The sequence below is a fragment of the Botryllus schlosseri genome, chromosome 7 (genome assembly GCF_051294905.1).
Source record: "Botryllus schlosseri isolate E-star chromosome 7, Bs_hap1, whole genome shotgun sequence".
Classification (NCBI taxonomy): domain Eukaryota; kingdom Metazoa; phylum Chordata; class Ascidiacea; order Stolidobranchia; family Styelidae; genus Botryllus; species Botryllus schlosseri.
In genome coordinates, this window is record NC_137242.1 from 25,467,862 (window position 1) to 25,489,884 (window position 22,023).

Sequence of the window (22,023 nt, forward strand, 5' to 3'; positions counted from 1 at the left end):
AATCTCAATCTAATGCATTTCTCATATCTTATATAAATGCCATTTAGTCAGTCATTGCCGAAATAGTTGATACCAGAGCAGCCAAATTATGAGTTTAAAATTGCCCATTCTTACAAAATTTAACGGAGTAACGTTGAAAATGACATTTTGGTGTACCCGTCGGAGTATAAGCTAATTCAGATTTTGATGTGAGCTAGTACATTTAACAGCATATAGCCTAAGCCTACTGTTGCAGACAACTTTGAACTAATTTAATTCAATGCTACAATTTTCATCATTTCAATACACCACGAGACTGCGTTACAATGAAAGATAGGAAGCTGTTGAAACGACTTGGACTAGAAGTAGTTTACGAAATCAGACACCCACCTGGCCTAGCACCTTAGCTAGGCGATCTAAAAAAGGAGGCATGCGCACTGAATGAAAAGTTGAAAAAGATAATATAAAAGGACTGGTGACAAAAAAAGGTGTCATGTGTCGGAAGGCGAGATCAATATGTCAGGTCGTGGTAAACTAGATGGCTAACTAGTATTCTTACAGTAACAATTGTTTTTATTTCGACTAATGACCGTAGAGTTCAAATGATAGAAGTTATTGACTCTTGATTCGGATGAAATGACCCGACCTTGTTAAGTTATCTCTGAGGGGTCAAGTTTATTAGGCATAGCGATAGTAATGCAGCTTTTCTTGAGAATTACATTCGCAGCAATCACTAATCAGCAGAAGCGCCTAATCAAAGATTTTGATGGTTACTCGTATTGTGAAGTAGAATCACTTTTCATTCGTTTATTTATAAGCTCCTAGACTTAAAATTGCATCCTTGATCCTATGACTTTCTGGTTGAAAAAACATATGGTCATTTAAGAATGACTTGACGATTTATATACAATTACCAACTGATGCAAAATCTTATCCAAGAAATTATGAAGTCAATTATTGTTTTACTACGTAGGCTACCTACCGGCATGGTTGATTTACCAAGTTCACCTTCGACATTAGTATGGTAGTGTTGACGAGGTTAGCAGTGAATTTGTTACAAATCATGCTACAATTCAGTACCACATTCATTTTGAATCTATTTATACATTATTGATGCATATCGCTTTCGTAATAATAAGATTTGCCGAATATGCTGGTAGCCAAGTTGTGAACTTTAACGGTCCTTACTATGAACAATTCTATACCGGTATACCAAGAAAGATAATTGAATTTCGCCTAAAAGTCGGACCTCATTGTAATGTTATCGGGTTTGAGCTCACTCCTCTTCTAATGCAGGTGTAATTTGGTTATTCAGGAAAGTTTGTCACATGAATCCTTGAAGTAGATGGTCAATCTGTGACTTTCCATATGAGAAAAGCTTGTGTTGCATTCTGAACAGATTCCTATTTTCATTAAGAAATTAACATTCGATTCGTCATGTCATTGATCTTCACTCCCGTTAATCAAGTCCGCCTGACCAATGTCGCGGTCGTGAGAATGAAAAAGGGCGGCAAAAGGTTCGAAATAGCTTGCTACAAAAACAAAGTCATGTCCTGGCGGAACAAATCCGAAAAGGATATCAACGAAGTACTGCAAACGGACGCCGTATTCAACAACGTCTCCAAAGGCCAAGTTGCAAAAAAAGAGGATTTAAAGAAAGCCTTCGGAACTGACGATACTTTGAAAATATGCACTGAAATATTAGCCAAAGGAGAGTTACAAGTCTCGGAAAAAGAACGTAGCGATCATTTAGAATCAAAGTTCCGAGATATCGCAACCTTGGTATCTGAGATGTGCGTTAACCCAGATACAAAGCGTCCGTACACAGTGACTGCCATCGAAAGAGCCATGAAAGAAGACATTCATTACTCCATCAACATGAACAGGAACACAAAGCAGCAAGCGCTCCAAGTGGTCAAATCACTGCAAGAAAAAATCCCGATCGAACGAGCCCACATGAGAATTAAACTTTACATCCCGGGAAAAACATCAAAGTCCATCAAAGAAAAACTCAAACCTTGCTTCAAGGTAGTTGAAAATGAAGAGTTTAGCGGCGGTTTGGAAATAGTGACGCTAATCGACCCGGGTAGTTACCGACAGATAGAAGAAACTATTAGTCGGGAAACGCGCGGCCAAGGAAGTGTCGAAGTGTTGAATTTGAAAGAAATGAAAGAGGTTGAAGAGGTGCTGGAATGACATCAAGTTTCACTACGAGTTCTTGATGTATGAAGCTGTTACATCTGCCAGTTGGCTTTGATGATGCTCAAGCAACATCTTTGGTGGCATAGCGCTTGCTACAGATCACTGGGCCATGAGTCACGAGTTGTGTTCCAGGAACTTACAGCCTGTTGATTCATTGCTTGAATAGTCAATGACAAAAGTCTAATATAAATCTCATGCAGATTATTAAATACTTTTCTTGAGTGGAGGTTACCACAGTGTATCTGTGAGGTTTGGTGAGGAATGACTTTACCCATCTATTTGCCTAGGCTTCGAGCCAAATTCACTTTTGTTACTTACTAAAATATCGGCAACACTACTCCATATCTCCATTTGCGTCTGTGTTAAGAACTTGTTCCTATTCTTGAAAAGTGAAAATAAATCTTACTCTTCCATTGCATCAGATCATAGACTTGAATCAAACCATCAAATTCGACTATGAAGTAGGTTATACCATATAGCATATACCATTGCTTAATTTTCGAAGGTTGGTTCTTTGATGCTACACTTTGTTTCAAACATTAGCAAAATTGCTATGTTCTCTAAGCCTGATTGTGCGAAGAACAACACAACTGAGTAACTGAGTGAACTAGGCTGCAGCCACTTGAGTAGATTAAACCATTTGTAAACATTGATTGCTGATGCTTCAATTCCCTGTGTTGTCTAGCCTAATAGATATTCCAAAATTTAACCTGTAGTATCGGCGAAAATGGACTCTGCAATTTCAAAAATGGCCACAGCCGATTAACTGCTGAATATGCAACCAAATCTACATTTTTAAACTACTGACTTGATTACTTTTTAAATCTCATTTTCTTCTACGTGGAGTAGTTTTAATGTGTCTTTAAAATTGCTACTTCAATTTGTAATTAGCAGCAATGTGACTACTATGAACATTGAACACCTTGGTTAAATCCTGATTGAATTATGTTTATTTAGCTGGTCATATTAAGAGTCTGGCAGAGTGAAGTAATCAACAAAATAGTTGTGAATTTTTTTTACATAGCCGCTAGAAACAGAGCAATTTGTACAATTCTATGCACATCGGCCCAATCTTAAACCCAACGATTACCAAGTTTCCCCAGTTTGCAACAACACCACAGCTGACCGCAGTTTCAATGTTTTGACGATGTTGAGTACCTGAGTTTTAAAGACTTCAGCTCTGATGATAATTTCATTTTCACCATAGAACTACAAGCAGACGTTGACATGGGTTTCAGATGCAACGAAGGCTATTCTAGCGATGCAGACAACTGCAGACTATGTCTTACGTTACGTTAATTATGGTGTTTTAAATTGAAAGTGTTACATCGTAGGGGAATAAAGGCCTTGCTGAGGTTTACTAATGCGATCTCCGTGAAGCAGTGTCTGAAAAAAGCCTCTAAAGTGGGCCGTGCTTCAAGTGGTCGGATCGGGAATCCCAAATATTAGTCTGGTGTAAATTACCATAGTTGTGATAACACCATGAATACCAAAACAATAAATGGTTCTAAAACAGACAGCCTTGGTCTCAATATCGGCGTATATCAGTGGTACCCAACGTTGGCGATTTCGAGAAACAAGGGGGCGAAAGTGTTGAAATGGCAGTGAGATACACATTTAATCAACACGGCTTATTCTGCATATGACACGGAAGTTGAATAAAAGAAGATGTCAACTCAATGGACAGTAAACGTGGAAACCGGTTTTAAGAGGACCTACTTGAAAAAATGAGCTCATTTTAGTTAATTCAACAGCGATCATAGTTGGGCGAATAAATTTCCCGTTTATACGTCGTCTTTTTTGGATCCATAAATACGGGGTGTGAAAATTTGTGTCGAGCTTGGTAAGGGGGCGATGAGTCGAAAAAGGTTGGGAACCGCTGGCGCGTATGGTATTGATTCACCATCTTTTTATTAAATTTTTTATCAAATCAATACACAAGATCGACGTAAGGAAAAAATTGGAGGGCGTCGAAACCACTTGGAGTAGTCTTTTAATCAGACACTTATCTTGGCCTGTAACATGTAACTATAAGGCATGCACACTTGATTCAAGTAAAATAACATAAAAGGAAGCGACAGAAATTAATGCTGCACGTGTCGGCATGTGAGGTCCATAAGTCAGATTGTGGTCCGGTAATCTTGATAGCCGACTGGTATAGATTCAGTAGAAATTGCTTGTAGTTCGATTTGAATGAGGACAGGACATGCTTATGATATGCACTACCCTTATAGAGAAGTAATGTCCTCTCATGTTGGAATTTTTACTTGAACGGCATGTTGTATACAACGCGGTGCTTTATTTTATATATAGAATCAAAAAAATTATATCACCACAAATTAATTTGCATCATTATAATGTTCTAGAGCACGAGGTAGGTTCGTTGAGATTAATTTGTATACACTGACATGTGCTGGAATAAAAGGTACGGAAGTCCACACGCAATTTCTTCCGCCATCAAAATCTCAGAGACTCAGTTCAATTTGCGTCCTGTCACACAGTAGTCTGCCTCTCGTCATCGAATTGAGTCGGAAAATAATATTGAAACGAACGTCGATTCGCCTCCAAACTAAATCGGTGCCGGTCGGATGTGTTCCCTGCTTGAATATGCTATGAACGATCATCTTGTCAGTCAAAATTTGAATAACCTCCAATTCGATCAATCACATTTTACATAACCTTGATTCTGTTTCTGCGTCAACTGCAAACATGCCCACAAATTGCAATTATATTATTTAATCACAACATTAGAATTCAAATATCATTGCAATGTATCGAAACATTTCAGCTCGTGTGCTGAAACACAAATTTGGCAAGTGAATTATAGAAATCAAACGTTTGATTCGCAGATAATAATCATCTTTAAAGCGTCTACTGGTATCTTCGTTTATCACCCTAAATCTAGAACAGGTCTCTCGTTTTTTAGAGGATAAGATAATATAAGAATACGTCTGAAATAAATTCATTACGATAGAACTAAAGAATGGGGTGTTACGTTCGTAGGCAGTGTGCTAATATTATTCTACTATATATCGACTATCCTTAATTGCAAAGTTGTGTTAATTATCGGGTCTCAAGTTCTATATAATAAGATTCCCATGGTAGCGAATATCTAAGGTTTCGCACAAAAATCACACAAGATATTGCATTAAATTCTGCATTGCAATAGTATGCTTTTCCATTAAAATATTCACTCCACATCAACAGATAACCATTATGATGTTACCTCAAATCGACAGTTAAATACATATCAACAGAAGGAATAGAGTCCTAGCTAGGAACTGTATGTTGGATCCAAACTCAACAACAATCCCAAATTATCGGGAAACAACATTGGGCCTGGTTTTTGAGCCGGAATCTGATTCTGCAAATTAACATGAAAGCAGTTAGAAATTTGTCAAACCACTCCATGTATAGCCTAAATTACTGTGTATGAAATATCGAGGATATTGTCAACTAGTGCATAAGGCGCAAATCATTTTCATCACATCGGATTTCAGAGTGTTATCAGAAAAAAGACCATCCAATCCTTCAAATACAAGATCAACTCCCGATGCATTCCAACAAAATAACAATGCGACACAGTCAGGACGACATTCTGAATGAAACAACACCGTTTAAGACTAATCCAAGCCTTTAAAATAATCACAGTGACAATCATCAAACGTGACTTGCTACTCTGAATAAAAAAGCAGCTTGAACTTATACTCTATTACGGGGGGGGGGGGGGGGGGGGGGGGAACAAATCTGACAAAAAAACACAATGAACGTCAGCTGATGGGGGCATGGTGTCAAAATGCATATTGTTCTCTGTGAGACGGGTCAGTTATTGATACCGCATCAAATCGAATACATACATTGAACAAATTGATTACATGCTATTGCATCAGAATAGGGTCGTATTTGACAAATACGGGTTCAGTGTATACGGGACTGATACATAGACTGGAAATCACACTGTACAGAGAAAGTAGTCAACAGTTCATCAAATGCTACAGAATACATAAGCTACGTAGAATATTCTATACCCGGAGCTCTTAAAGTGTACATACGGGGCATTCTAGCCCTAAATGTGGATACTGACAAATTTGATATTTGAAAACCTAAGAGTGAAACCCGGCATCGGCTCACACGTTAAACAAAATCGATCACATCAAACAATTTTGACACCGCAAATACAAATATGTACACAATTAAAGGCAGCTCATTTTTTCACCATTCACCCGACACCGCATTTGTAACAAAGTCACTTTGAAAACGATTAGAAATTGAAACACGAGGCTTCACAGAGAGAGATTATAGATAATCAACCTACGGACAGATGCGCAACACGCGACTAGGGCTAGTAATCGGCATTGTGGTGAACAATCCGAGTTCATTGTTGTAAGGTAGTCATTGTATTGCAACACCCTGCTTTTTGGTAATGCAGATTTTCAACTTTTAGGGGCAATTATGGGGTAGTTACTAGTTACAGTGCCCTGAATTGACAGTAGCTTTTGTTCGAGACCACTTTTAGTGAATTTCACACTCATTGAAGCTACAACATCGCCATATTTGCTTACGAAGCTATGCGAATGTGTTGGCGTCTCTGGGGTTGATGAAAAATAACAATTTTTTTTTCCGGAATCCAGGGATTCACTGATTAAACTGTTAGGTTGGCTAAAAACAACGCCGCACACCAAATTCCAACCCATAGAAGCGGAGAGCTTTCCATTAATCATTCTGGAATTACCCACCGTTCAGGCTATTCTTGCGAATTCAAAATTTTCAGCTGCATAACTTTGTTTCTACCTATAGGAAGTGAGCAAAAACTGATAAGCAGAACAATTTCATGGGGTTGACGGTAAAATTCGAAAGAAAAATTTAATATATTGATAAATTCAAAATTTTCAAACTCCTGTGAGTTCACATCTACCAGTTGCTAACAAATTGATCGGTGATTCCCAGGTATCTGTAGAATAAGTTCTTTTTGAACAACCCTACCGTGCAGTCATGTGTTGCGCATCATCCGTAGACTAGTTATCTATGGAGCGATAGAGAACTCATGTATCAGAGAGAAGATCAGCAAACTTTAAAGTACCAGACAACACCGGTAATACGGAATGATACGTTACTTCATGGAAAAGCATACCGATAAAGGCTCGCATGATAGCCAAGTTCCTTCACGATTGACATAGCAAAACTTGGAAACCTATCTACACAATTTCCATGCATGGGCGCCGTCACAACTGAAACACCAGCCGCGGCATGCTTGCATATTTTAGTTTGCTTCGATTTTCTGCGCGTGCAGAATATCATACGCTGTCTTCCGGTAACGTTTCGAACAAGTCAAACGAATCAACGTGTTGGACCAAGAGCGGCGTGGAAACGCTTACGGGGGTTAGTTGTGACTGGTCGTCTTTCTTGGAAGGTAGGTAAGTGTCACTTTTCACCGACACGCGTTTGGCGTCAGCGCCATCCGCATCGTTAGAGTTATTAGTGTTAGTATTATTTGAAGTTCCTGTCGGATAGAAAGTAGTTGTAAGAGGATTTCGCATATGTATAGACCGCACGTCGGTAAAATCATTGCAAAGTCAGAGAGATGGGTGTTGGCATGCTAGCGATGAGTGTGGGAAGCACATAACTTTATCGCGAGTTATGAAATATGATTGATTATATTTAGAGCTGAGCACAATCATTCAAGTACTAATTTCAACCAGTTGAGTAGTGACACACAATATTTTTGAGTATTGAGTCGACACGAGTGAATTTTTTCATGGACTCGAGACTTGGACTGCCAAGACGAACCTATAACTTCGAATAGTAAAGTGACCACATGATTGGTATTTCGTCTATCAGTCCTGATACTTGGAAAATAGGTAACTGTTAGGACTGAGGAAAATTACGATATTACGAATGTGAGCCATTCTGTATCACTCGAGCAGAGTTGGAAAAAGTGGATTGAACTTAAAACTGAACAGGGAACATAATGACTTGGACTCGGACTTGACTCGGTGGTGAATTGAAAATGACTCTACTTTACCGAGTCAAAATTATAAATGCAAAATTGACTTTCGACTCGGAACCTTGTGACTTGATTACAACCCTGACTCAAGTACTCAAATCATTGAACCCAGCTCAGGTTATTGGCATACATGACGATGAAGCGACATTTTGATACTCATGATGAGTGGATTCTGTACGAAAAATCATTCCTCAGAGAGAAAATGCCATGCACAAGTATCTCTTACCGGCGAGTCATCGCCGTAGTATATGAATGATATTTTGAGTCGAGACATGATAAGAGAGAAGAATTTGTACATAGTAGTCGGTAATAAATTCTTTTCGGTGGAAAAATGAACAAAATCAATTTACTTTGACTTATAATCAGCCTAATAGCGGGGAGTAAGGACTTGTGATGTATGCCACAGATTTGCAGCTACAACAACTAAATCAACTGAAATTGACTCGAAGTTGGAAATTTGAGGCGACTTGACTTCAGCCACTTTGAAAATTTCGACGTCTATAAAAATTTTTATAAGAAATATTGAGTTTTGAGTCGAAGGTAGCAACTTGATCCCAACACTGCTAGCTCGGCAGAAATGATTAAAACCGCAGACATGTTTCAAACCACCGACATTCCATTACTGTCAGACTCATGATACTGATCAACTACTTGCTGCCTATTTATGATATGAGCTTGATGAGTAATTACAGCATAAATGACGAATTAAAATTAATTGGATGGTATGAGCACTATTTATCCAGTTTTATTGGAATTTGAGTAAATGCTACACCAAGGCAGAGTATGAAGACATGGGGGCATACCATACAAATGATCATGTCAATGACAATTTTGTATTGTAAAGTTGTTTCGAAACCGCACGTTCAAGGTTAATGAAACCATACCATTCTCTACCACAAAATATGGTACCATGCAAAAAAAAACACACAAAAAACTAAATTTTTCAAACACACAGTTGTTACCCTTACTCCGCTGGTGAACGTGGGCAAATCGCTAACACGGTACCGATCAATTCAATACTTTCGAAAACAGTTCTTACAAATTTACAGCTACTCAGCAGGCCAAACGGACCAACAAATTACTTGGAAGTCACAGACCGCTAATGTCACAAAATGGCATGTTATATCAAGCCAAAAATTCTGGAAAAGTGTATTTCTCTCCCTCAGTGATACCCATGCACGTCAGTTAACATCAGCACAATGGAAACTCCGCATGCTGTTTCAGTAACGCTACATTTACGAGCTCATTTCCAATCCGACCTACTTAATCTGTTTAAGCCTTTAATAGGTTCTTATCTGGAATGAAAAATTACCTGTTCAGCGACGAATTAAATATAGGCGAAGAAAACAGGCAAATTTCGCAGCCTCAACAAGATAGTAATTCGATAGCGCTCATGCATACACTTTCCAACCTATGAATGACACAATTCCGAAATTGAACAAACTGCATGAAAGATGTCATGTTGAGACCGACTGAAAAAAAGCACACACCCACACAAATACACCCATGCAAATAAGTCTTGTCCCGATACAATTTCACCGCTTAAGTAGCGAGCATTTTGCTAGCTTACTAAATGCCGTAAGCGTAAAAGTCTTAACATGATTCGAGGGGTACTATACTGCCATTCAAATACTTGAAACCAAGTTGATTACATTTCTGTTATTTTGGATACGATCAGTCTGGTTACTTATCAGTTGCGATGTTGCAAAAGTTATAATCTCGTACTTGCTTTAAAGTATGATGCTGGTGCATGCTTAGATTGCTTACACCGGAATTGGAATTTTACAGATATCAATATTTGACAGTATCGATTGATAAATTTACTAATAGTGGTATATTTTCAGTACTCAAAAACATCATACTACTAGTCGACTCAAATCATCAGCATTAATACACGATTCAAATTATTCGAAAAACCTCAAACTCAGCAATGGGGCAGCATGAATTTGAACTCATATTTAAAATTCATATTTCAATCCATTTTATTCATCACAACACAACAGTTGAAATCATCCGTTATAGCCCACAGAACTGCACTAAAAGTATTAAAATGGACAGACACCAGTACTACAAAATGATGAAGGAAGACCGTACCTTAAAATGACAGGAGAATAAAGAACAATGCTGCATATGAGAGATTAGAATATATACAACACATGAATCATCATTAGGGCGTTTTTTTTTTGACCTAAAAAAAAGAAAATTTTGACCTAAAAAATCCAAATTTTGACTTTTTTTGACCTAAAAAAACTGAATGTTGACCAAATTTTGACCTAACGTATGCAAATTAGGTGTTTTCCCACATATTGTTAAAATTGTACCCCTTATCTTCATATCTGGTTGGATCTGACGGTCCTAACGAAGTAGTTTGGCCTGAAATAGTGTTTTTGGCTTAGAAACAATCAACTTTTTACATGAAAAAAAACGAAATCTGTCCCTATGAAGAATTCCAGTGGTTACAATATGTATTATGGTAGAAATAATTAAAATATTTTGTAGTACAACGAGAGATACTTTCCTACATTCTTGGGTAGAAAGTGCACGTCCTTACTAAGAAGCTTGCCAAGGAAGTTCAACAGCAGCAGTTGTTGGCTGACAACACTCAAGTTGTGCGTACACTGCTGGTGCTGGTGACACACCGGGTTGCTTCACTCTGACAATGTTGCCTACATCAAAAATTTTCATCTTGCGCTTTTTAATATAAGAATGATGCAATGCACAAGAAGTCTTTCTTCAGTTAGGATATTGCGGTACGTTGGCCATAACACCATGTCTACCTAATATTTGTTTTATTTGACCGTTTATGATTCACAATGAGCAGACGATTAGCCGTTTACCACGGTAGGCCTATAAAATAGGCTAACAGCGGTAAAATATCAAATTATAAGTTCACCAACAGTGCAAAATTTACGATACAAACAAAATGCAGACGTCAAAAATTTTTTGACTTCATGAAAAATTTTGACAAATTTTGACCTAACGCTACAATTTTGACAAAATTTTGACAAATTTTGACATGTCAAAAAAAAACCGACCTAATCATCATACATAGGTTGGAAAGTGCAGCGATATCATAATAATCGCAGATTTTATTCGTTCGCATTATTCGACGAAGTCATGCCGTAATCAATAAGAATAATTCCGACCACAAATAAAATTACACGACACGCCATGAAGCAATGATGCGATAAATTGAGTAAAACTGGATCTTAAAATTAACAATCGGATGTTCCCGCGTCTTTACCTGGCTTGGCCTCTGCATCTTCGTCATCGAATTCCTCATAATAATGAGGATGAACCGAGCCCCGCCTCTCGCGGGGGTCGCATATACCGACGGCCGGGTTGGCGGCCCGCCACGGTAATTCTTTGTCCAGGAGCACAGGTTTCAAATCGATTACCGAGTGTCTGTTGGTGACCGCTTCCGGTTCGTCCTCCGGTTCTTAATGTAGAATAGTTTATGGTCTAAGCCAGTGGTTCCCCAACCTTTTTGTATGTAGGAGCCGCATTTCAAACTTCGGAGCACACATGGAGCCGCATGAAAACACTCAAGTAGGCTACTTATGATGAAAATGTACAGGTAGCTAGCCTAACTCTGGATTTCACCGTCCAGCTAATTCAAAAGCATACACATAGACTTCTATAGATTCTGTATTTGTCATACTATAATGTCGTTATGTGATAGCGCTATATACATTCCGGCACTTGATTCAACAGTTTGCGGCGGGAATATACACTGAGTATTATTGGACTTATTGCAATTTATACTCGACTACGATTCGTTATATCGACGTCAGTGAAATTGTGTCGGAATTGTGACCAGTAGAACTCAAGATATATCTTTGTCTGACGGGTATTCATCCATGCATTTGACACTAGTCTGCAAGAATTCGCTTTCCCGGTTTTCAGAAGCGACCTTTTACGGCTTTAGACATAACTATAATATCCCTCATTTTAGCATTCATATACAGAAATTGACTATAACTATTCATAAAAACAAACAGCAACTGTCGTCCATTATATTTTTGTGGCATATTTAGAGGTCGATCAGAGTGGCTAGAAAAAGGCTACCTGGTCACTGGTGTAAACACGATAATCAAATCTCACAGGATTAGCAGTCCACGCACGGATCGAATTTAAGGCAGTTGTCAGTCAATGAAGGAATTTTAGATTGTGGTTGTTGGCGATCGTCCATGTTACTTGTTTACCATTATTTGCATTCGTAATTTAATTATCATTTGTATTTAAGGTTTCTGGGATAGGTTGATCTCACCCCGATATGTAGATGCCTTGCTGTTTACAATGTCTCATAATTAATTGTAAATCCTATGATTAACAACCACGTTGTGTGTTATGCGCTTACATACGTTCTTACGTTCATTCGTTTCTATGTTGATTTATCTCTGATTTGGAATCTGAATATTTCGAAAAATCGTTGGAAAGTGTTTGAATTACAATGAATATCGTCAATAGATAACCAATCGCACATGCTGTTGCGCCTAGATATCAGCATCAGAGGGTCCAGGCTGCCACGCAGAAACAATGGTCAGCCAGAAAAGGGTTAAGAAGCAATGACACATGATTTCGATACCACACACATTAATGAAATGCGACAGGACCACTCGCAGAAATCTTTAAGAGCTCTGCAGTTTGAATACAGCGGCTTTCTGAGGAAAATGGATGCTGACAAAAAATTTTCCACCATTCCTCTTCGAGGCCGCATCGTATTTAGAGCGCAGAGCCCCCTTTCATTACGAACTCCGTTTACAAAAACCCCCTCACCTTGATTTGTAGTTCGCCACGGCAGTTCTTTTTCCAAAGCGACCGGTTTTATGTCGACGACTGAATTTCTGTTTTCCTTGACTTCAGTTTTTGGCTCTGGCTCTATCACTTAAAAGTGAAATCGGAATTTAACAAGACAACTTCAAAATATACTATGATTGACCAATTTTATACAGTCATGAACCGCAAAACCATGGGCTGTAATGATAATTTGGCATAATGGCATATTTCTATGCTCCCTCTGTTTTATAGTCATAATACCGCGTTGGCCCTGTGTCTGTGGGGGTCGCATCGTTATGTGGCACATGAACATGTTCGACATTTGCCGTATTGAGGGATTATTTACGGAGAGTATTCTTACTAAAAATCTCAACACTTGTTAGAAATGTGCTTGAAAATACAATGCGTGTGTCAATCTACTCAGAATTGCTTCGCGGGTCAAATGCCCGACACCCCTGGCCTAAACCAAAGAAGCATGACCCATTGTCACTCATTTCCTTCTATACTATTGTGCTGTAGACGGCAATAGCCAATGATCTATTCTAGGGATTACAGTCAGAGCCTAGTAAACTGACAGACTTGATAAGTCACCTTCACTCTCCTTTTTGTCGACAGTGAACGTTATTCCTTCGTCTTCCGGTTCAGCTTCTTCTATAACGGGTGTCGCAGCACCCGAACTATCATGATAACATCCTTCGATCATAACAGAAGGCGCTTCAAGAAAGAGAGAAAAATGAATAAGAGAGTGAAGGGGCCAAATTATAGAATCCTCGGGAGCTTTACTAAGGCACTGCGCCACAATACTATCCACAAGGTTATTAGATCAGTAATGGAAAATTCAAATTATATTACTACTGGCTACAGACATGGTGTTGAGTATCAAACATCTAGTTGAAACACAGTGGAATGCATAGTTTTTTCAGCAATAAGAAAAGAATTGCTAACCACAAAAGCGCTACAGGGTTGCCAAATCATACTGAGCCTTGATGGAGAGACATCCCAATTCCATAGCCGTCAGATGAGCTTGAATATGTCACCTGGTCTCACAAAGGGCTTTTGCATGGGTATCAATCAGGAAAGTGGTGACTAGAGTCACGATTTATTGGTGACTCAACTTGACTCGAGTCGTTTTTCAAAATCGTAAAATGACTCGATTAGAGTCAATTTGTGTATTGACTCGAGACTAGGATGGCCAAGACCGACATATCATTGTAACTTCAGAGAATAGTAAAGTCACCACATGATTGATAATTCGTCTATCAGTCCTGATACTTGGAAAATAGGGCCAGAAACTGTTAGGACTGAGGAAAATTACGATATTATGAGTGAGGATATATTATGAGGAGATATTAGGAGGCCTATCGCTCGAGCAGAGTTGAAAAAAGTGGGTTGAACCGGATTGAACTCAAAACTGAATAGTAAACACAATGACTTGGACTCGGACTCGAGTCACAATACTACGACTCGGACCTCAACTCACTGACTCGGACTTGACTCGGTGGTGAATTGAAAATGACTCGACTTGACTCGAGTCAAAACTATAAAAGTGAGATTGACTTGTGACTCGGAACCTTGAGACTTGGTTACAACCTTGGTATCAATTGGATAACCATAGAGAAATATTCAAGTTGATGTAATCCGTCTCAAAGAGATCAATTTTTGCAAATAGTTTGTTCCACTCCGAGATGCCCCCATACAGTGGGATTGAAATGTAAGAGCTACCACAATGTCCATATCCATTATAATGAGCCACAACCTAATTTAAACTGACAGTAACCTATTTTTGATGTAGTTTGGTTCAACTTAAGTTTCGGTCATTATGGCTAGGCGATGGGGCAGTAACAATTTAGCAACCCAAGAATTGCAAGTTTCTCTACGTTGTAGATGTGACAAATGCATACTGCGGTGCTGCTCTACAATAGCAAGCATCCATGCAACAATTACACAAAAACCACTCTTGTGCGTGGATAGGAGAATTAAACGCTACTTAATAACATGCCAGTACACGAGGGGAAACAATATGTGCTCGGGCACAACATCTTCGATAGAATAGAATAAGTTTGAATTGTGAAAGAAGATTTTTCATGCTTTTCGTACCTTGTTAGTCACAAATTTTCTTAAATACCAGTCCTGAATACACAGGCTTCAGAAATTAACATTTTCTAATAACAAAATAGAATGCTTTAATAATACATAACAAAATTCCCAAAAATAAGCTGCAGGATTCAATACAATACAAGATACTGGCAATAATACCATATTCGAATTATGTTTCACAGTATATCCTCAACTCAGTCTAGACAACAAGCTAAACCCATTACACAATAACAGGCAAATCACATTCAAGACTATCACAGATTGAGAAACGTGCAAGCTGTAAAGAAAAATTATTCAGGCCTGGATGACTACAGTACTGATACCGTCAAGTCGGCACGCCATGCTCATGCAGCAATCACGCGACAACAGTTCCTTACCGACCAAACCCGTTAACGGATTTATCGTCTGCTTCATGAGACATACGGGTTCTACGGATGAAAAATAAGGCATGAAAATATGGAAGGCGAAAAATTCCGTACATGAACGATTGCAGCGTAAACAACAGAACCAAACACAAGGCACGACACTACGCATGGCACAGCATGAATTCCAGAATCTATACTCCAACATAATACCTAATGCATCTAGTCTACTTGAAAGAAAACTCAAATTACAAACCATCATTAAACGATCGACCAAACGCCAATGACGAAAACGCCACTGGCGACGAGTCACTTAACGGCGGAAGAATTAAAACAGTGGTTCTGAGCTGGAGTTCGCCAGTGGTCAAGACCCCTCCTGGCGCCAGATTCGTGATGAGACACCTATCATTATTGGCTACAGGGAATTAGTAGTCTCATTGTGACAGTACACAGGGGAGGTTGAGGTTTCAAATTGAAACCCCGATTCTATCTCCAGTATTTAAAAGCTCATTTGAACTTTGAACAATTTATGACACAATGTTGTGTTTTGGCATACGACAGCATATTCTCGTATGATTTGTGGGGCAGTCGCAACACTTTCAGGTTTTTCTGGCCAAATACCTTGTTGGCGAAAGAATAGTGCGCGAAGAGCTGAGTTTGACCATTAAAACGATTTATGAATGAGAATCATGTACGATTGGCATTTACTCAATAACTTGTAGGTGATTCTTTAAAGAATATCAATGATGCTGTTAGGGAATTAATACGATATACCAGACAGAAAAGGTTGCATATCAAATTGTACGTTGTGCGTGTTGAGCTTGAGTAGATAAAATAATAAGAGACAATCGTACTACTCAGGAACACAAGGCTACAATAAAATATCCAACTACCATACCAGAATCAGTTGTGTAGGCCCTAATCGCGAATAGTCAGCCGACATCGCTATTGATTTGTGGAGCACATCAATAAATTCAATCGTTCAAAGCAAGACTACAATCAAGATGCAAAAAATCAATCGATGCAGAGACCAGCAAGTATTCGACGGTTGGTGCTGACTAGATTTTGACTATTTTGTCACATTACCAAAGAGCTTATGTTTGATAAATATACAACATTCTAATTCAAATTAATGTAACATTGGTGTTTCGTCACAGGAAAACTTGAGAAGCAAAACAGCCACAGTGAGCGTGGACAGTGGACAACCTTCCCCAATGAATCAATACAAAAGTTTGATCAAGAAAGATAATTTCCAGGCGACTCGGTTATTATTACCTCGAAAACAACATTGCTCTCTGGTTAAGCAGAGATTCACCGATCGCAATGACATCTTCAGCAAAAACAATTACTTGTGAAGAGCGGACGCGACATTAATTCATCTATTCTGCTAAAGTCCTTTCAAAGCGATGCCTTGTTAAAATGAATGTTCAAATGTAAAATGTTTTTTTAAGGGGTGAATATTTCGGCTTGCGCTGACGTTTCCCGAAACCAGACCAATCATTGGTACTTCCCGGATTCCCTATTTTGACCCTTTGAAGAACACAATGATTTGCAAGGATTTTGAATTGTGTGCGGACACACGCTTATAGAACAATAGTCGATCATCGGCATGGGATTTCAACTAGTCCGACGGTGTCAGAACCAATGACTTGGCGTTTCAATTGTGATTTGTCGATATCCAATTACACTACGGAAACAGGACATGTTTACAGGATGTTTTCCCTATGTCACTTCCACGTCACAAGCAAATGGTAATTGAGGACGTTAGTCGATTCTGCCATAACGGATATTTTCGAAAACCTTCACCACCAGTACAAAAAGTTTGAGATTTCTTTTACTCTGTCGTTTAATAGCGCTAGGAACAAATGAGTGCGCGAGCGATTTGATACTGAACCGAGTGTTACACTTCGAGTATCACTCATCACGGCATAACAGTATGAAAGATGTGAAAAGTTCACGTATGTACCTTCTGATCTACCACCAAGAATTCCCAATGAAAATTTCTAATCGCAGTAAAGATAATTTAGGACTTTTTCCACCATAGCTATTTCAGAGCAATTTGTTTGATCACGACGTCACAGATTTGTCATTACCACAAACGTGCATAGCTTTGCACTACCGTCAGGCGGGGTTACTCTGGACGTGGGGGTATCTTTGGACACTAATCACTACAAGTCTCAATTGGGGAAGACATGAGTGGAAATTGATATGAGGATAGAATTCGGGGACATTAGCCTTCAGAAACGACTTATTTTTTTGGTTGCCTGATATACGAGCTTGTGACACTATGAAAACGGCAGTTGAGCATGAGACACTTTAGCATGCGTCAATTCATCATACGACTTTATAACCAAAAAATCTAACCCTAACCCGAAACATAACCCTCAAATTAACCGCTAAATATATATTATAACCCCCAGCCTTACTCTAACCCACCCGTAACCCTCAATTTAACCCACATGCTCACGTGTCGCATACTATATTGTCGCATGCTCATGTGTTCACGGACCATTTTTTTTGGGAGGGGCGTAGAAAAGGCATTCAATAAACTACATCGCCCAAAGTTACCCAGCCCCGTACTTGATTATGACAATCAAGATTTCGGATTAGTTCATTCTAATTTTTGCTCCATTACCGCAGAAATACTCAAAACTTACTTCCTGCACTCTAGTATTTTCAATATATAAAGCAAATTTGTGAAAAATCATCAATACCGCGTTACAACCAATCGAGGTTTCAAGGCTTTCACATCAGAAAAATAGTATGGAGACCATCATTTTGGTGATAAATTAACCCTTACTGACAATGAGCGTATAATATGAGGACTCCAAAATATTCTATCACTATTCGACTCAAATCTTTAGAATTGATACTAATTCAGATTCGTATTTGAATCATTATGTCCAACCCTTCCATTTCTATGTAAAATCACCCATCAGTGATGATTCGAAAAGTTTTTCAGCATTCGATATCGAAAAAGAAAACAGAAATAATCATTCGAAATTGAAACAAAACACAATCTATGTATGATCAGGCGTAGCATTTGCTAGCAACATGCCGTATCTCACCGACGGCGTCATTCGCAAATCTCACTGCGTAACCAAATATGACGGGTTAGCAAAGAAATTCCACACTGTCACGGCTACGTTACGAAAAACAGCACGTCCTAACGACCTACGCAAGGCACCGCACACAGCACAGGCATTACCGCTCCGTCTTCTCGCATAGGGATTGCGGTAGCAAGCTGTGGAACATTCTGAATATTTCGATTGGCTTTAATACAACACGCCTAACGTAACTAGCTTATGGTAGACATTGTAAACTACACCTGAAATAAAACTTGCCTAAATTAAGGCAGACACACAGTTGCTTGCAGATATGACGTATTCATCAAAAACAGCTTTGTTTCTCCAGATTCCGGGTATTCACTCATTAAATTGTTAGGTTGTCTTAAAAACGGTGCGGTTTTAACATGTAGATGTATTATTATTGGATTTATTATAAAAAAATTTAAATTTTACTGTCAACAAGTCAGAGGCCTTACTGTCAAAATATTATCGACGCTGGAAAACCAAACTGTGCTATGTCCACTTTTCATTTTTTCGAATTTTTTTTATATCACTATTTGGATGCAGATCTTTCGTTTTAACCGGGTTCCAAGTTGCTACGTAGCATGAATCTCTAGTGAAGTGGACATGTGAACTCGAATTTTCAAGGTAAATTGAAAACAGAACTGGTTCATGTCCAAATTATGTGGTCAAACTCAAAATTTCCTAAAATGGACATAGCACAGTTTGTTTTCAATCAACGATATAGCCATATTTCTTCGCAACTGCATTGATATTGCAGGTAGGCATGGGAATACATTCAAGAGAGACTTAACTATTTGCTGTAACCATGATCATATTACAAGTGAAACATATAAACCTTGACCAGGATTAAGGCGTTGTATTCCTTGAACGACATGCTTCGCAAGAAATGTGAACGGCACAATACTATCGCCGTACCAGCACCTTGATAGGAGTAAGTGGAGACTTCACTGCAAGTCAGAAATCAATAACCGCTATCTAGCAATGCCATCCAACTGTTTCGACGGAGATCTTCCCACATCTGCCTGGAATTTTCGTCCATCAAAGATCCTAAATCGCCAGCACTTTCATAACCTGACACGCGAGCTATTCTGCTGTGCATTACAATGACATAGACAGAGAGCCAATAGGCATTATTAAGGGTTCCGGTATTCTGAAAGATTCACTATTTAAAGTGACGTAGGACATACCTGTATGTTGCCTCGTTGGCTGTGGTGTTGTGATATACGAGCCGTTTCGACTGCGGTGTGTCTGCGGGCCGAACGTCTGTAATTACATAACAATTTGAAAGCTACCAAGACGATCCTCTAGCCATGTACCACACAGGGTTGTAACCAAGTCACAAGGTTCCGAGTGAAGTCGAGTCATTTTCAATTCACCACCGAGTCAAGCCCGAGTTCAAGTCAGCTACTAGATGGTCGAGTCCAAGTCCTAGTGTTTTGACCCCAGTTCGAGTCCAAGTCAGTATGTTCACCGTTCAGTTTTCAGATCATACCGGTTCAACCCACTCTTTTCAACTCTGGTAGAGAGATATAGGCCTAGAATGGATCGCATTCATAATATATCGTTTCAACAACTTCTGGACCTATTTTCCAAGTATCGGGACTGATAGACAAAATACCAATCATGTAGTGACTTTATAACGAAATGTCTGTCTTGGCCGTCCTAGTATGGACTCATATGACTTGGTTAGAGTCATGCACAATGACCCAAGTAAAATTTGAGTCAATTTTATATTGAGTCGAGACGAGTCATTTTACGCATTTGAAAAAATGAGAGTCATTTTACGCATTTGAAAAAATGAGAGTCATTTTACGCATTTGAAAAAATGACTAAGTCAGTCGGGTCACCAAAAAATCGCGACTTGAGTCAAGTCATGACTCGAGTCATTACAACCCTGGTAGCATGCGCATAAATTCAACTCAAATGCGGTTATTCCTTAAACAGCAATAAGACTAATAAAGTTTTCTGAAGTAATCTTGATGAATATCCAAATTTGCATTGATAGCGAATTGAATGCGATATTGAATGAACCCAAATATTTCCGGCTGACACTCGTCAGCTGCGTAAATTCAATATATCCCATACACTGCCTTGGACTACTAGAGCAAAATGTTGTTAATCTAATTAGTGAAATGTATCTGTGGTTCCATTCTAATTCCAACAAAAATTCTGGTTTTCCTGAAAATGCTTCAGGCGAACTGCATAGCGCGAAACGAGACAAGCTTCCTGTACAGACATTTGCCGTTCTCATGCTTATGAAGATGAACTGTCATTTCATGTGATATGGTATTTGATTCTAATTCATAATTTAATTCAATTTTCAAGTTTTGCGAATTCAGTGTTTCTAATTCTAATCTAATTTGAAAAAAAATGTCGCTAATTCCAATTTTAATCTAATTTGCAAAAAAACATATAATATGACTAATTTAGAAAGGTGAAAATCTTCTAGCTGTGCAACTCTGCCGCGGTGATATTCACTTCCATATCAACAGGCTACAACGCAAAGAAATTGGTATGCGAGCGCATCCCGCCAACCTTGGAATGTTTCCTGTGATTTTTGGACTTTTGCGATTTTTTCCTCCGCTGATGAATTCGCCTCCTGATCAGAATCTCCTGTTCTTGTCGCTTTTGCGAATGGGAGACGTCGATTTCGCCTCGCCTGTATCGTACATCCATCTGTAATGGAATAATATAATGTAAGAATGAGCGAAATACGAGCAGTTTCTACTGAAGAACTTCTTGGAGGTGCAGAATGAAAAGTATATTCATAATGAAATGACCCCGAATATTTTCGGCGGACACTCTAGAGCAGTGGTTCTCAACCGGGGGTCCGCGGACCCCTGAAGGTCCGCGAAGCGATTTCAGGGGGTCTGCGAGACCTCAAATTGATTGATAAACTAATTTTTATTTACTTTTTAATTTGAGAAAGCATGATGCAGTTCGCACCACAACTGGTAAAATCTCATGACTCACATCATCATAATAATCGTCTGACATGAAATATCATACTATGCGAATGCATTTTAATTGCCAAATTGCCAATAACCTACTGTTACAAACATATTGCTGTTTAGAAACGTTTAGTTTGAGTTTGGGGAAAGAATAAATATATGGAGATAGTTAGGTCAATCAGGCTGACTCGTAATGTTTACTAAACCCTTTTCGATTTGAAGTTGTCATTAGTCTCATCATATTCGTGAACAGTCGTTTAAAATAAAAATTATTGAGGTATTTTCCCTGATTTTTCCCAATGAAGGGATTGAAACCTCGCCACGAAATCCATTTCATCCTGTGACATACATAACTAGTATTCCAGAATAACTTCAAGATGAGATGCCAGACAAAAATGACGAGGCTGGACTTGTTATGTTCATTAAAAATATGTTTCTTCATTCTGGTGCCATGAAGGTTGAGATCACACCAAAAGTGTCGTCGGAAGCGTTACGCGTTAATATTAGGCTGCATTAGCCTCCATCTATCTTTGTGGAGATGGATTTTCGGCACTCGT

General features: G+C 38.8%; 2 protein-coding genes across 11 annotated transcripts in view; one reads left to right on the forward strand and one right to left on the reverse strand.

Annotated features, from left to right (window-relative positions):
* The window catches only part of LOC145442888 (ribosome maturation protein SBDS-like), a 397,416-nt gene extending 394,817 nt beyond the window's left edge, over nucleotides 1-2,599 (forward strand). The window contains exon 2 of the mRNA XM_080320925.1: nucleotides 1,379-2,599. Coding sequence (XP_080177051.1) covers nucleotides 1,417-2,175 — 759 coding nt within the window. The 5' untranslated portion in view covers nucleotides 1,379-1,416 and the 3' untranslated portion in view covers nucleotides 2,176-2,599. The remainder of the gene's footprint in view (nucleotides 1-1,378) is intronic.
* Nucleotides 2,600-3,324: 725 nt separating this feature from the next.
* Nucleotides 3,325-22,023, reverse strand: part of LOC145442791 (sodium/hydrogen exchanger 3-like) — a 50,607-nt gene continuing 31,908 nt past the window's right edge. Inside the window, exons 14-22 of one of the 10 annotated variants that reach the window (XM_080320798.1) lie at nucleotides 21,051-21,191; nucleotides 19,703-19,778; nucleotides 18,632-18,679; nucleotides 15,439-15,489; nucleotides 13,556-13,678; nucleotides 12,965-13,072; nucleotides 11,430-11,624; nucleotides 9,449-9,480; nucleotides 4,904-5,545 (exon numbers count right to left, since the gene is read on the reverse strand). In XM_080320798.1, coding sequence (XP_080176924.1) covers nucleotides 9,458-9,480; nucleotides 11,430-11,624; nucleotides 12,965-13,072; nucleotides 13,556-13,678; nucleotides 15,439-15,489; nucleotides 18,632-18,679; nucleotides 19,703-19,778; nucleotides 21,051-21,191 — 765 coding nt within the window. In that variant the 3' untranslated portion in view covers nucleotides 4,904-5,545; nucleotides 9,449-9,457. Of the gene's footprint in view, nucleotides 4,782-4,903; nucleotides 7,682-7,761; nucleotides 9,481-11,429; nucleotides 11,625-12,964; nucleotides 13,073-13,555; nucleotides 13,679-15,438; nucleotides 15,490-18,491; nucleotides 18,516-18,631; nucleotides 18,680-19,702; nucleotides 19,779-21,050; nucleotides 21,192-22,023 lie in introns of those variants that run through there. The other 9 variants (XM_080320794.1, XM_080320793.1, XM_080320795.1 and 6 more) reach the window with 9 other exon arrangements.